At 56.1% G+C, this 15,587-nt stretch overlaps 1 protein-coding gene across 3 annotated transcripts in view; it reads left to right on the top strand.

Annotated features, from left to right (window-relative positions):
• The window catches only part of RASGEF1C (RasGEF domain family member 1C), a 90,752-nt gene extending 76,973 nt beyond the window's left edge, over positions 1–13,779 (top strand). For 2 of the 3 annotated variants that reach the window (XM_062189608.1, XM_062189606.1), the window contains exons 7-14: positions 659–748; positions 1,771–1,873; positions 2,408–2,487; positions 2,570–2,665; positions 4,414–4,509; positions 6,408–6,531; positions 12,663–12,735; positions 13,177–13,779. In XM_062189608.1, coding sequence (XP_062045592.1) covers positions 659–748; positions 1,771–1,873; positions 2,408–2,487; positions 2,570–2,665; positions 4,414–4,509; positions 6,408–6,531; positions 12,663–12,735; positions 13,177–13,201 — 687 coding nt within the window. In that variant the 3' untranslated portion in view covers positions 13,202–13,779. The remainder of the gene's footprint in view (positions 1–658; positions 749–1,770; positions 1,874–2,407; positions 2,488–2,569; positions 2,666–4,413; positions 4,510–6,407; positions 6,532–12,662; positions 12,736–13,176) is intronic. The other variant, XM_062189609.1, reaches the window with a different exon arrangement.
• Positions 13,780–15,587: the final 1,808 nt, after the last annotated feature.

Below are 15,587 nucleotides of genomic sequence, written 5' to 3'. Positions count from 1 at the left end.
TTAATACAGAACCTTGTTTTGTGTGTGCTTCTGTTTAAAGTCAGATTCCTTACTATGGATCTCTGATTGACGCTGGGTTTGCTGTGCACGGCTGCTCCCACCTGAACGCAGTGTCTCTAATGTCTGCTTTCTCTTCTGGGCACGCCACAGCCTCTGTGTGCTCAGGAACACCGGACAGTGCTCCAGCCTTGCAGCAGGGGCTTGTTTAAGCAGTGAAATCACCATAAAAAAAGCCCCCAAATGCAAAAAGAGATGACACTAGATAGACCGAAACCAGCGCACTGTTCAGTCTGAGAACTGAAAGAAGAAGGTAGAGGGACACTTAACTGCCTCGCCTGGAAAAGCCTGTGCGTGTTTGGGTGCCACTGTGCACAGATGACACAAAAGTGACCGTCACTGGGGTCACAGATGCTTTCTAGGAGTGGAGAAGCCCATGCATAACCTCATGCAGAGTCCCAGGGCTCCACTGTGAGAGTACACCTGAGTTTGGATTGCAGCCTTGGAAAGACCAGAAGGAGGCACACCAGGTTGCTGGCATTTCTGGATGGCTCGGAGTTTAAATGTCTCCCAGGTTGCCTCTGCTGCTCCTGAGCTGACCCTGTGTCCCAGGAAGTTCCTGACCAGAAGCCTCAGAGCGTGGCCTGTGTGTTTCTTCCAGCCCTGCTTCGGTGGCAGCACCAGCAACCTAGAGGCCTATGTGAAGTGGTTCAACAGACTCTGTTACCTGGTGGCCACCGAGATCTGCATGGTGAGCAGAAAGCCAGGATGGGCGTGAATTGCCCCAGGCCAAGGGCAGCCTGGTGCTGGGAGGAGTCTGCCAAGGAGGGCCCCTGAGGACATCGAGCCCTGCTCCCCCCTTCTGCCAGCCCAGGTGCCAGCAGGCACCCCTTTAGCAGTCAGGGGCAAGGCTTGGGGGCTCACAGATGCTGAAACAGTGAGGGGCAGCTGCTCCTAGCCCCCAGGGCTCTGCCTCCTAGCCCCCAGGGCTCTGCCTCCTCTGCTGGAGCCAGGTGGGGTTTGCTCACTCCAGACATACAGGAAAAGCGAGCCAACCTTTGAGAGCCTAGAAAGTTCAGGTCTGTGTTTCCTGGGGCAAGGCAGAGCCACCACCCAGCCCTGCGCTGCCCTGCCAGCAAGGAATCTCTCCTGTGAGGCACCCCCCCACATTGGACAGGGTCAGTGGATACGCACCGGCAGGGTCCTTGGAAGCCAGCTCCGCCCCAGAGCTGGGACAGGTGTTCATCGGGATCCAAGGCCCATGAAGGGAAGAAGGGACGTACACAGCTGTGCTGCAGGACAGGCTGGTGTGGACGCCCACACTGGGGGCCAGAACGGTTGGCCTCTGTCTCCTACCTGGCCCGCCACCGTCGCCAGTGCAGGCTGCCCCTGGGCCAGGGCGCAGGTAGCTGTGTGCAGGCGAGCCGCCCCGTGGTGGGGTGGGTGGTCTCTCTGGAGGACCACAGCACCATGTGGTGGCAGGGAAGGTGGTGGCTGTGTGCTCAGTAGGCAAGCAGAGGCCGTCTGTGAGGGAAGAAGGCAGTGCGGGTGCTGGCCCACATCCCGACATACCCACAATGCTGCCTCTTGGCCCCTCCCATGTTGGTGCCTAGCCGAGCCCCTGACTGTGAACAGTGTGCTCTGAGACTCTGAGCCCTCGGCTGTGGGCCTGGCCTGGAGAAGGTTAAGGAGGGCGGGGCCTGGTGATCGGGTATCGGGTCAGGGCCGAGTGGGAACAGGTCATCATGGAGGCTCTGGTGTCCTTGTCCCCAGCCAGCCAAGAAGAAGCAGAGAGCCCAGGTGATCGAGTTTTTCATCGACGTGGCCCGCGAGTGCTTCAACATCGGCAACTTCAACTCCCTGATGGCCATCATCTGTGAGTGGGCATAGCCACTCTGGCAAAAGCCAGAGCACGCCTCTGAGCGGTGGGGGGCAGGGGCAGGGGCGGGGCCATCTGCAGGCCCAAGGTAGCCAGCAGTCCTGCTTCCCTGCTCAGAGGCCCTGGAGGAGGGACCCCCGTTCTAAAAAAAAAAAAAAAAAAGGTTTATTTATTTATTTGGAAGTTAGAGTTTCAGAGAGAGAGAGAGAGAGAGGGAAAGAGATCTTCCACCTACTGGTTCACTTCCTAGGCGGCCACAATGGCCAGGGCTAGGCCAGGCCAAAGCCAGGAACCTGGAACTCTATCCAAATGGGTGCAGGGGCCCAAGCACTTGGGCCATCCTCTGCTGTTTTCCCAAGCACATTAGCATGGAGCTATTTTGGAAGTGGAGCAGCCGGGACTCGAACCGTTGTCCATATAGGATGCGGGCACGGCAGATGGTGGCTTAACCCAGAGCAGCCGGCCTGCCCATGGTGGAGCAGGACCGTGCAGGCCAGAGCAGCCCTCCCCAGCCCAGCCTCCCTCTTCCAGCCGGCATGAACATGAGCCCGGTCTCCAGGCTGAAGAAGACCTGGGCCAAGGTGAAGACAGCCAAGTTTTTCATCCTGGAGGTAAAGGAGGGTTGCTGGGCTGCCGGCCATGGCCAAGCTAAGTCCTGGACAGAGCTGCCCAGTGCCTCGCTTCTCCTTCCAGCACCAGATGGACCCGACAGGGAACTTCTGCAACTACAGGACGGCACTGCGTGGGGCGGCCCACCGCTCCCTGACCGCCCACAGCAGCCGGGAGAAGGTAGGTCAGAGGCCTGCCTGGCACCCCGGGGTTACCCCTGCTGCAATCCAACCCCCGGCCCCACCCCAGCCCTCTGCAGCAGCTGCCACATCTAGCCTTGTGGCCCTGCTCAGGTGCCTCCAGTGTGGGAAGTCACCACTTCCCAGAGCAGGTGAGCCCACCCTCCAGCAGCTCTAGCCCATGGGAGGTGCCACCTTGGGGGCTGACGTTGGCCGCCCGGGCTCACCCCCAGGAGGGTTTAGCGCTGAGAGCCCTGCATCTCCAGTCTGGGCAAACCAGGCCATTTGCCACCCTGCTGCACCTGAGCAGTCCCTAGCTGGGTGACCCGGGGCTGGGCCCTACCCCTCCCCATACACCCTGCCCAGATGAACTGCCCTTTCTTCTGTGCCAAGCCCTTGTCACCTTGGATGAGGGTGACACCAGCACTCCCTGACCTGAACAGGATGACGAACTGTTAAATAGTAAAAGACAAAAAAGAGACCACAAAATGACTAGATGGTACACACCTGTTCCCTGCTCATTTGCCTGTACTCCACGAGGATAGCCTCCCCTGGTGCGCACCACGCCCCCTACCCCCCACACTGTCCCAGCAGGTGACGGGAGAAATGTTCAAGGTCATCCCGGCTGCAGCTTTCACTCAGCCCTGCCCGAGCGCAACTGCACCACATACAGTAACTCAGTGAGCACCGGTGTCCTTTAGGGCTTAGGAGGGAAGGAGTTTGGTTCCAGGGTTTTTGGGTCTGTATTTTCTTTTCTTTCTTCCTTCCTTCCTTTCTCTCTCCTTCTTTTTATTTATTTATTTATTTATTTATTATTTATTGGACAGTGAGACAATGAGAGAGACAGAGAGAAAGGTCTTCCTTTTTGCCATTGGTTCACCCTCCAATGGCCACCGCGGCCGGTGCGCTGTGGCCGGCGAACCGCGCTGATTCGAAGGCAGGAGCCAGGTGCTTCTCCTGATCTCCCATGGGGTGCAGAGCCCAAGCACTTGGGCCATCCTCCACTGCCTTCCCGGGCCACAGGCAGAGAGCTGGCCTGGAAGAGGGGCAACCGGGACAGAATCCGGTGCCCCGACTGGGACTAGAACCCGGTGTGCCGGCGCCGCAAGGCGGAGGATTAGCCTGTTGAGCCACAGCACTGGCCTTTGGCCTTTCTTTCCTTCTTTCTCTTTCTTTTTCCTCCCTCCCTCCCTCCCTTCCTTCCTTCTTTCTTTCCTTCCTTCCTTTCTCTCTCTCTCTCTCTCTTTCGATTTATTTATTCATTTTGAAAGAGTTACAGAGAGAGAGAGAGAGAGAAAGAGAGGTCTTCATCTACTGATTCATTCCCCAAATGGCTGCAACAGTCAGAGCTGGGCCGATCCGAAGCCAGGAGCCAGGAGCTTCTCCTGGTCTCCCACATGGGTGCCCAAGGACTTGGGCCATCTTCTACTGTTTTCCCAGGCCATCAGCAGAAAGCTGGATTGGAAGTGGAGCAGCCGGGACTTGAACCGGCACCCAAATGGGATGCCAACACTGCAGGCAGAGGCTTAGCCTACTATGCCACAGCAGCCAACCCAACTTGTACCTCCTTTCTACATCCCTCTCCCCGCCCCGCCATGGCATGCCCTAATTGACCCTGTGACTCTGGGGACTGGCTGAGAAATCTCTCCTCACCCTCTGCCCCTGGGGCTGTGTCCCAGGTGCCTGCCTCCGGCCCTCGAGCCAACCCTGCAGGAGCCTCCCAGAGCTGACCCGCGCCTTCCCTTGCAGATTGTCATCCCCTTCTTCAGCCTGCTCATCAAGGACATCTACTTCCTGAACGAGGGCTGTGCCGACCGCCTGCCCAACGGACACGTCAACTTCGAGGTAGGGCCTGGGGCCTCACGGCCACGGCCACCGAATGCTCAGACTAATGGGGGATGCCGAGGCAGGGGATCCCAGCCAAGCGCAGGCCCCCATCCTGCCCCATCCCCACCAGAGGAGGAGACCCAAGCTCATGCACGGGTCTGTGTCCACTCACTCCACACGGGGCTTTGTGCCAGCCCAGTGCAGCTTCGTCACTCCCAGGCCTGAGGGCTGGCAAGGAAAGGCCCCGAGACCCCTGTTGATAACTGGGAGGGGCTTGGCCCCAAGGGAGGGCCCTGAGCCACAGGACAAAGTTTTCAGGCAGAGACTGGAGCAAGCAGAAACAGAGTTAAGACTTCTGTCACTGCTGTCAAGGCAAGCGCCTCCTCCTCCAGGGAGCCCCCTTTGATCTACCAGCCAGAGGGAGCCCCCTTGTTCAGGGCATCCCTCAGGCAGGGCCGTGTCTCTGGGCTCCTCAGAAGCAAGGCCAGGCTGATCCACTCTGTGTCCTGACCCCCAACGTGGGTCACCCCCCAACCCCAGCATGCATTTCTTAGAGTGACTGGTGCACCATACAGCAGGAGTACCCCAATCTGCATCGAGGAGAGGGCTCTCTCCCGGTGCACATCAAGGCAGGCCCACCCTGGCACTGGCTTCAGCAGGGGCTCGGCAGGGTCCCACCTGCCTCCGTCTCCAAGGGCAGCGAGGCTGGGCCATCGCTTGCCCTGAGCTTCAGCTTCTCCCTCTGTAAAATGGGTTTTCCATCACAGCCACACAGAGGGCCACAAGGAGTAGGTGTGCAGCATGCCCCACCCCCCCCAGCAGGCTATGCGAGTGTCCCCTGCCACCAGGGCCCACACATGTGTAGGCTGTGTGGTCTGAACTGCACAGACTCCCTGTAGGCCTGACTACCCCTGAGGGCCAGTAGAGCCGGTGGGACATCCGGCACTGCTCGTGGTCCCAGGCCACTGATGCAACAGCCACTGATGTATCCCTGGTCATCGTCAGCCCAGGCTGGGGCAATGTGACTGAGACCGCAGGGCACAGGGGCCTATATTTGCCCTTGAATGAATGTTCATAGTTGAGGCAGGAAAAGGCATCTGTGTGGCCCCAGGTTTGGGGAGCAGGTGGTAGGGACCAGACCTGGCTGCCAGGACTGATCCGGGGACGTACGTCACCGAGCCACGCTCCCCACATTCAGGCATGATCTTGTGCTGCTGCTTTTTTTAAATCCTCCAGATTGTTAAACTCTTTTTGAAAGAAAATCGGTACCAGTAGAGCCAGCCTCCCCTGTCTGCGCACCCTACGTGCTCAGGCTCAGCCACTTACACACAGAAAAGTTTCGAAAATTGCGCCCGATGGTTGTCCCTGGGTAATGCAGTGCAACAGGGGTTTATGTGGGGGCATCTGGAGGTGGCTGAGGGTGCACGGGAGGTGGCGGTGGGGCCTGCGCTGACAGCAGGCCATTCTGAGTGAGGGGCTTGCACCTGCAAGCACTTTGGTGTGCACAGGGGTCCTGGATGCTGAAGGACGCCTGTATTTACATTTTACTTAAATAGAATTGCACCGAATGAATACACATAAATCCTAAATACACTCCTGTAACTGCAGGTGCAGCCGTCTGCAAGCCAGCAAGCACATAGCCTTGCCACAGTGAGGCAGTCACAAAAATAACTGTGACGGAAACCCCACTGCTAGGCACGGCCTGGGCCTCTCCTGCAGGCCCCGGGGAGACTGGGAGCTTGGGCCTGGGGACCATGAAGTCCTCAGAGGCAGTGTAGATGAGACCCTGTGATCCTTACAGAGCACCCAGGGTTCCTGCTGGGTGGATCTGCTGGCTAGCCCCTGTGCCTCCCACCCCCACCCTGGAACCTCCGGCACTGGGCCGCCTCCACTTTGTGTCTCTGTGACCCTGGCAGAAATTTCTGGAACTGGCCAAGCAGGTTGGAGAGTTCATCACGTGGAAACAAGTGGAGTGTCCCTTTGAGCAAGACACCAGCATCACCCACTACCTGTACACCGCCCCCATCTTCAGCGAGGACGGTAAGGTGGCCTGGGGGCCAGGGGACCCTGAGGTGGCCACTCAGTCACCATCCAGGGCTCCTTGCTCTGGGCAGGGTTGCACGAGGCCCATCTTTGCAGGCTCCAGGAGAGAGCAGGGAAGGCCACATGCCCCTGGCCAGCTGCTGCCACCAAGGAGCACAGGACAGGCCAAGGAGGAGCTGTGGCTGAAAACTCAAGGACCCCTAGGGCCAGCTTCTTCCTTGGACACAGTTTAGATGCTGTTGGTTGTTGTCAGTCTGAGCCATTCGTCTGCCTGGCCCCCTTTTCCCCATCAGCGAAGGGCTGCCTTCCCAGGCTCCTGAGGGGGCGGATGGGCAGGTGCTGGGCTGACCGTGGGGGCGGGGCATGTACGCATGCGTATGCGTACAGGTGGAAGTGGGCGTAGCACACACCTGCCGGCCATGCCTGCGTCCTCCCATGCCAATGGGTCCTTTGTCAGATGCGCATCTGCTTGTATGTCTCCGGAGTAGACAGCCCCGAGGCTCCGCCTCTTTCGAGAGAGTGACTGCAGGAGGAACACCAGCCAGCAGGGCGGGAGTAGCTCTTCCCCTGGAGGGCAGCGAAGCCCCCGGCCAGCCACCCTCGCCCTGGAACACCTGGCTCTCTTCACAGCAGGTGGATTACAGAGGGGCCCACAGCCAAGCTCAGCGACGTTGTCTACCAAAATTAACAATAATGATATGGTGGATTTTTTAAGGGTATTTTTCTTTTGAACACTTTCGACTTTGTCATTTTCCTTTTTACATTTTGGGGCTGGGACCTTTTGGGAGGAGGCTTCACCCACATCCGTGGCTCCTCCTGGTCCAGAAGGCTCAGCCGCTAAGGAATAAGGCAGGCTGGGCCACTCCCACTCTGGGGGCCCTGTGACCCCGGGCAGGCCTCCCCTCTAAGCCTCGCCTGCTGCATCTGTGAAATGGGGTAATGAGAGCACGCGCCTCCCACCCTGCCCCACCTGGGACCCAGGAGGGCATGGTCTGAGTTGGCACAGGGCTGTGCTCAGTCCGTGCTGCTGTACAGTCCCCCTCGTTTGCAGGGGACACATCCCAGACACGCCGTGGTAGTCCCGAGCCCTTGTCTACTGTGTTTTCTCCTATGCAGGTGCAGCCACGTTTAATGCCTTTTCCATCTGAACGAAGCACTTAGCACATACTCTTGCTCAGATTTTGCAGTCTGAGGTGCGACAACAAATTCAGCACAGATTCCTTTTTCCTTCTTCACAGTTTCACAGGGAGATCGGTTCTTACCGCCGAGCTTAGCAACTTCCGCGCAAGTTTTATTTCCCTTCCTTTATTAAGTCAAGGATTTTCACCTTTCTGCTCCAAAAAAATCAAAAGCAAGGCTTCTCTCTGGTGTATCTGGAGTGCCAGCACCACCACACCTGCACCTTGAGGCCGTCTTTAAGTAAAACCAGGACCGCCCTGGGGGTCACTAGTGCTGGATTGGCTCCTGAGGGCTAACGGGCAGGTGGCGCCTGCAGTGTGGACACACTGGACAGAGCAGGGAAGGCTGGCTGAGATCTTGCCGCAGTACTGAGAACAGCGTGCAGTGACAACTCTGGAGTGTGTGCTCCCGGGGTTTCCATCTGACCGTAGCTGGGCGGGCAAGGGGGCTGACCATCATTGCAGTTTCCCGTGGGTGCTGTTACAGATCACCAAAACCCTGGTGGCTCGCAGCAACACAGATGTGTCCCTGTGCGGTTCTGGAGGCGAGGAGTCTGAAATCCATCTCACTGGGCTCAGATCAAGATGTCAGCAGGACTGGTTTCTTCTGGGGGGTACTGAGAGGAGAATCCATTCCTGTCTCCTCTGCCAATTTCCAGTGGCCACCGCGGTCCTGGGCGTGGGTCTCCATGCACCCCACTCCGCCCTCTGCTCCCCTCATCACAGCATCCGCTCTCTGCTGTGGACAAAGTGTGTGGCGGGGCCTTGCGCTCTGTGTCCCAGATGCCACCGTCCCACATCCTCACATGGAGGAAGGGATGAGTGCCGAGTCCTTGTATGGCAGAAGGGCAGTAAACACCGAACGTGACCCCTCAGGCCACTCACCCCTCCTCTGAGGGTGCAGCCTCGTGGTCCAACCACCTCTTCATCCTGGTGCGCTAGGGGCTGGGCTTTTTTTTAAGATTTATTTATTTATTTAGACATACATACATACATACAAAGAGAGGTAAAGACACACACACACAGAGAGAGAGAGAGAGGTTTTCCATCTGCTGGTTCACTCTCCAGATAGCCGCAATGGCTAGAGCTGCACTGATCAGGAGCCAGGAGCTTTCTCCAAGTCTCTCACGCAAGTGCACAGGGCCCCAAGCACTTGGGCCATCTTCTACTGCTTTTCCAGGCCATAGCAGATAGCTGGATCAGAAGTGGAGCAGCCAGGGTTTGAACTGGCACCCATTTGGGATGCTGGCACTGCAGGTGGCGGCTTAGCCACTATGCTCCAGAGCCAGCCCCAGGGACTGGATTTTGATGTGAATTTTGAAGGGACACCAACATTCAGACCACAGCCCCAGTGTTACCCTGATGCTAAAACCAGACAACTTCTCTGCAGAGGAAGAAAATACAGATCAATATTCATCATGAATGTAGATGCAGAAGTGCTTAAAAATACATTAGCAAATGAAATTCAGCCATATATGAAAATAATTCTACATCATGACCAAGTAAGTGTATCTCAGGGGCATAAAGCTGTTCAATACTTGAAGGTCAATGTTATCCACTATTTTAAATACCTAAAGGAGAAAGCTTACATGATTATATTAATCAATGCAGAAAAGACCTGTGACAATGTATGCACCATTCATGATCAGATTTTTAAAAACTTCTCAGAAAGTAGTAATAGAGGGGAATTTATCAACTTGGCCAATTGCATCCACAAGAAAGCTTTCCCAGGGGCCAGCACTGTGGCATAGTAGGTTAAGCCTGTGCCTAAAGTGCCCGCATCCCATATGGGCAACCAGTTCTAGTCCCGGCTGCTTCTCTCCCAGTTCAGCTCTCTGCTATGGCCTGGGAGAGCAGTAGAAGATGGCCCAAATGCTTGAGCCCCTGCATCTGCATGGGAGACCGGGAAGAAGCTCCAGGCTCCTGGTTTCGGATTGGCTCAGCTCCAGTCATTATGGCCATTTGAGGAGTGAACCAGCATGTGCAGGGCCATTCTCTCTCTCTCTCTCTCTCTCTCTCTCTCTCTCTCTCTCTCTCTCCTTCTCTCTCTGTCTGTAGCTCTACCTCTCGGATAAATAACAAAAATTACTTTAAAAAAAGAAGAAGAAAGCAAGCCTTCCCCTGGCGTCGTATTTGCTAATGAAAGGCTGGACGCTTTGTTGCCAAAGTTGGTGACAAGATCAGAACGTCTCCGCTTCCCCACTCCTAGATGGTGAGGGGAGAAAAGAGCTCACCAATCAGAAGGAAACGGTGACTCTGGCCCTGTTTGCAGATGAGGCAAAAAAAATCCCAAAGAACCTACAGAACTTCCTAGATCTTATGTTTGAGTTCAGCAAGGCGATAGGATATAAGATAAATAGACAAGATTCAGTGGTATTTCTAGGTACCGCAAGGAATATGTGGACACCAAAATTCGAAACGTGATAACATTTGCAGTTGCTCCAAAATGGAAATGCTTGGGCATAAATCTAACAAACCACACATATGGGACTTACATACACAAAACGGCACAATGCTGATGAGAGAAAACAGACGTGACACTCACGCAGTAGAAGACTCAGCAAAGTGTCGACACACCTCCCTAAATTTATGCTTAGGTTAGATCCAGTTTCTATCAACATCCCAGCAAGATTCCTTGTAAGATGTAGACGTGCTTATCCTAAAATGTATGTGGATGGGCAAAGGACCTAGAATAGCTAAAACAATTTTGTATCACAGGAATAAAGTGGGAGGAGTCAGCCTGCTTGCTCTGAAGGCGGAGAGCAGGAGAAAACCTTCAGGATCCAGATCGGACTGAGCTTCTAAGAAACTATCAATACGTGACTATTACTGTATGACCCAGCCATTGCCCGCTTGGATATTTATTTGTTCTAATGAAAACGAATTCTCATGTTCACAAGAAAACAACAACCTGCACAGCAGTGTATAGACACTTCGTTACAGCCAAGCGCCAGAGACAACCCAGATGTTCCGCAGCGGAGGGGAGGCCAAACCGCCAACCGGGGCACCTTCATACTGCTCCTACCCAGCTGCGGAAAGGCGCACAGCTGCCTCGGCTGCAGCCTGGCTGGTTCCCCGAGGCAGCTGAGTGAAAGCAGCCCATCCTGCGAGGACGCACTGGACGCTTCTGCGTACAGCCGGCCTCCGCGTATCCGCGAATCTGTGGCTTCCACAGGGCGCTTCCCCCAGCCACACAGATAAAAATGTTGGGGAAAAGATGCTTCCGGGATGTGCACAGGCTCTTTTTTTTTCCTTGTCATTTGCCCCTGAGCAATATGCTATGGCAGCTATTTATTACTTAGCGTTTCGTTGTATCAGGTATTATAAATAGCACATTGGTGATTTAAAATGTATGAGGGAGGGCCAGCGTTGTGCTGTGGTGGTTAAGAAGGTTCTTGGGGAAGCTCTTATCTCATATCATATTGGAGTGCCTGGGTGTGAGTCGTGGCTCTGCTTCCAGTTCCAGCTCCCTGCTGATGCACACTCTGATGCCACCCACGTGGAAGACCCAAGTGGAGTTCTGGGGTCCTGGCTCCAGCCTGGCCCAGCCCCAGCTGTTGTGCACTTGGAGAGTGACTTAGCAGAACTCTCTTTCTCTCTCTCTCCCTATTTCTCTCTCTATCTCTCTCTCTCTCTCTCTCTCTTTCTCTGCTACTCTGCCTTTCAAATAAACACAAACTTAAAAAAAAAAAAGTATATGAGAGGGAGCCAGCACTGCGGCATAGCAGGTAAAGCCACTGCCTGCAGTGCCAGCATCCCATATGGCCGCTGGTTCAAGTCCCGGCTGCTTCACTTCCAATCTATTCTCTACCATGGCCTGGGAAAGCAGTGAAAGATGACCCAAGTGCTTGGGCCCCTGCAACCATGTGGGATCCCCAGAAGAAGCTCCTGGCTCCTGGCTTTGGATCAGCACAGCTCCGGCCGTTGCAGCCATCTGGGTACTGAACCAGTGGATGGAAGACCTCTCTCTCTCTCTCTCTCTCTCTCTCTCTCTCTCTGTCTCTCTCTCTCTCTGCCTCTCTGTAACTCTGCCTTTCAAATAAATAAATATGTCTTTAAAAACAAAAAGTATATGAGAGGATGTGCATACATTCCCTACAAACACTACACCATTTTATAAAGATGTATTTATCTGAAAGGCAGAGTTACAAAGAAAGAAGGAGAGACACACAGAGAGATCTTCCCTCTGCTGGTTCACATCCCAAATGGCCACAATGGCAAGGGCTGGGCCAGGCCAAAGCCAAGAGCCAAAAACTCCATCTGGGTCTCCCATGTGGGTGGCAGGGGCCCAAGCACTTGGGTCATCTTCCATGACTTTCCAAGGCACATTAGCAAGAAGCTGGATGGGAAGTGGAGCAACTAGGACTCCAACCTGCCCTCCAGTGTGGGATGCCTGAGTCGCAAGTTGTGGCTGAACCTGCTCTGCCACAACACTGGCCCCATACCAACACCATTTTACAGAAAGGACTTGTGTATCCTTGGATCTTGGTGTCTGCAAGGGATCCTGGAACCAACTCTTCACAGATATCAAGGGAAAACTCTATGTATCATCCTTGAAAGGATGCCATCCAGAAATGCAGAACAGATCAGTGGCTTAAGAAGAGGGTGTGGCTGGGCGGGCAGTGGGTGTGGCTCTACAAGGGCATTGAGAAGAGTCTGTGGTGATGGAGACCTTCCGTGTCTCGACCATGTTTGTGTTGATACGCTGGTCACGGTCTACTCCATTCTGTGCTATACTACACTCTACTTGTTTGCAGTTTTGCAAGTGCATTGGGGGAAACTGAGTAAAAGGCCCACAGCATCTCTGTGCGTTATTTCTTACAACCGCACGTGGATCTACAATTATCTCCAAACAAAAAGTTTAAAAACACACAGCAGGTCAGGCACTGGGCGAGGAATGGGTTATCCTGGTCAACTGCAATTTACGTAAATTTACTGCATTCTGTCCAGGTCTATATTTGGCTTCTTATGAAAGTGAGAGCCCTGAGAACCAAACAGAAAAAGACAGGTGGAAATCGCTAAGGTGAGTCTCATGCCAAGCCTGGGAGGAAGGGAAGAGGGAGAGGGCTAGGGCTGCAGAGATATCCAGGTCATCAGCTTTCTGGGAACCCAGCCAGCCCATGGGGCAAGGGACAGGATGAGGCCAAGGTCACAAGGCTGGGGGGAGAGGAGACGCCCCCACCCCCACCACCACCACCACCCCTGCGCCAGGCTGGCGGCTGCCTCCTGGGACCTTGGTGCTGGAGCTCCCACTCCCTAGTTCTTGGCAGGCAGTGAGACACACTCACCGCCTCCTGCTTGGCTGTGCTATGACACCGGCCAGGGCAGGGCAGAAATGAGTCACAGCAGCGTCTCCAAGGATGGTGCCATGGGCCAGGGGAGGCCCCTCCTCTTGGCATGCTGAGGTGGCTCCTGGGGGACACGAGTCTGACCCCGGGGCTGGCTCTCATGTTTAAATCTGCAGGTCTTCTATTTTGGGGAAGACATGAGGAGCGCTGAGCTGAAGAAGGAGGAAGACGTGGAACCGGCAGAGGCCGCCGATGGGCCCCGCCCCAGACAGCCCAGCCGGCAGCAGCAGGAACCATATGGACACTGGAGGGCTTTTGTCAGACCTCAGTCCCAGGAGACACTCATGGGGGCCATGCCCTGGGGACACCGGCCCTCAGGACTTCCGGGGCTGTGTGGCTGGTCAGTCTGCCCATTCTGGGAGGGGACATGGCACTGCCCCAAAGGATCCGGTGGCTGCAGTCCCACCAAATGACATGTGCCATGGAGGCCGACACATGACCTGTCACCAGGTAGCCTGAGAGCCATCACAGTGGGCATCGTGGTGTGACGTGAGACATGCCAGCGCAGCGTCTGTGACAGACCCCATCCAGCCCTTCCCAGCGGGCTCGTTCCCACAGCCCGTGCACCCTCCCCTTCCTGGACTGTGCTGGCGTCGGGAATGGCTTCCTGGTGACAGCGGAGAAACCATCAGAGTGACCACCTGGAGTCATGGGGTCCACAGTGTGTGCGTCACCGCCCTGCAACCCAGCCCCCTTGTAAAAGTGACAGTCGGTATAAACACGCGTTGGTACATTCCACACATCTGTGTCCCGCCCATGTCTTGGACCTCTGAAGGCCTCAGCCTTGACTGAGAGAAGAAGGGCTTCCTGATGCTGGCCTGGGTGTGGTACGGCTAGAGGCTCAAGGGGCCATGATGGCTGTGTGCGATCCACATGCCCCACACGATGCTCACACGGCTGGTGCCTGACCGTGCTCAGTAAGCCTTTGGTGGACGGATACCTCTTGTGCAGCGTTGGGGGCAATGAAGCCATTTAGGCACCTGTGCAGCCCGCTTAGGACCCCACCCTTGTGTGCTGCCAGCCCCTCACACGTTGGTTGGGCCATGGAGCTCTGAGACCCCCACCTGGCCCATGATGGGGGTCACCCAGCCAGCCAGCCAGTGAGATGTGCAGCTGCTCTCCTGGTTGGCGCCTGCTACGGGGGTGGTAGGGGAGGTGCTGAGGTCACTGATCCACCCCCACTAGCTCCGTCAAGGGCTGGGCACTGCTTCCGCTTTGGACTTGGCTGTCCTGACCTCGGCTGCCAGGTCTGGGAGACAGGCAGAATCAAAGCAGAATCAAAGCAGGGAAGCCAGTTCCACTGGGTGCCTCAGCCAACTCCATCGGTGATGCAGGAGCTCAGAAGGGCCCGGCAGCCGGCAGCTCAGCAGAGGCGAGGGCATTCTGTACATTAGAGTGCCACCCTGCTCCCATGCATCTGAGCTCCCAGGGAGCCCCAACAACACAGAGACCTGGGGCAGAAAAGAACCCAGGCCACCACAGAGCCTAGCTCCCACCCCTCCCCACACCACATTCTGCTTCCACCAGAATTGGCAGGGGGAAGAAGCTTGGGAGTCAAACCCTAGCAGTTTTGGGGGATCCCAGGAATTGACTGGAAACATCTCCTCATCCCCGCCCCCACCCAGCACCCCCCTCAGCCCTTGGTGTCCCTGGGCTATATTAGAAAGGGCTGCTGGCATTGGCAGGATCTGCCCTGGCACCTGGCCACACTGGGCACTGCCCAGCAGGACTGGGGCAAGCAGCACAGAGAATGTTAGGCTGAGCTTGGCAAGTGCTAGGCCGACACCATGGAGCTGGCCCAGGGCCTGGCTCCAACCAGGAGTCTCTGGCCCTGGAGACTGGGTTCCCAGCTCAACCCAAGGACCAAAGCCACACCAGTACCCTGGCTCCTCCTTCTCACCCCTTAGCAGCTCTGTGCAGGGGTCTGTGAGGAAAGCAGGTGCAGGGGAGGACAGGAGCCTGGGGTAACTGCCCACAGTGCCGTGCACCTGCTTGTGCAACCCCTCCATCAGTCCCAGGATCCCAGCTCTCTCCTTAGCCTCAGCCCCTGCAGCTCTGTTTGCTCCTTCGGCCACCTCCTCCCTGACTGTGAGAAGCACGAAGAAAGGAGGTCAGAGAAAGCAGTTCTGGGCCCCCGCGATTAAAACTCCTGGGGGAGCTGGGAAGGCAGGGACAACCTTATTGGTACTCACAGAGGGAGGGCTGAGGCCCCATGCTAAGGGAACAGTGCAGTTCCCTGCTTCTGCAGCCTAGCACATGCGGTGCCCACAGCCTAGATGCTGCTCCCCACCCTGTCAATCTAGTCTCCTGGGAGCAATTCCTGGTAGCAGCCCAGTGCAGAGCAGGTGGCCCAGAGGGGGTGGGGGTGGGGAGACTGGGCTCTCTCTGGGTCTCCCTCTCTGCCCCACCTGTAGGAGTGGGATGGAAGGAGGCAGCCCGCAGCTGGCCCTGATGTGACTGTGGACTGAGGGGCTCAGGCTGAGTGTGTATGTCTAGGACTTGTCTGGGAGGCCCTGGAGCCTGCTCC

The sequence above is a fragment of the Lepus europaeus genome, chromosome 4 (assembly GCF_033115175.1).
Source record: "Lepus europaeus isolate LE1 chromosome 4, mLepTim1.pri, whole genome shotgun sequence".
Taxonomy (NCBI): domain Eukaryota; kingdom Metazoa; phylum Chordata; class Mammalia; order Lagomorpha; family Leporidae; genus Lepus; species Lepus europaeus.
This window is presented reverse-complemented; position numbering and strand designations above follow the sequence as displayed.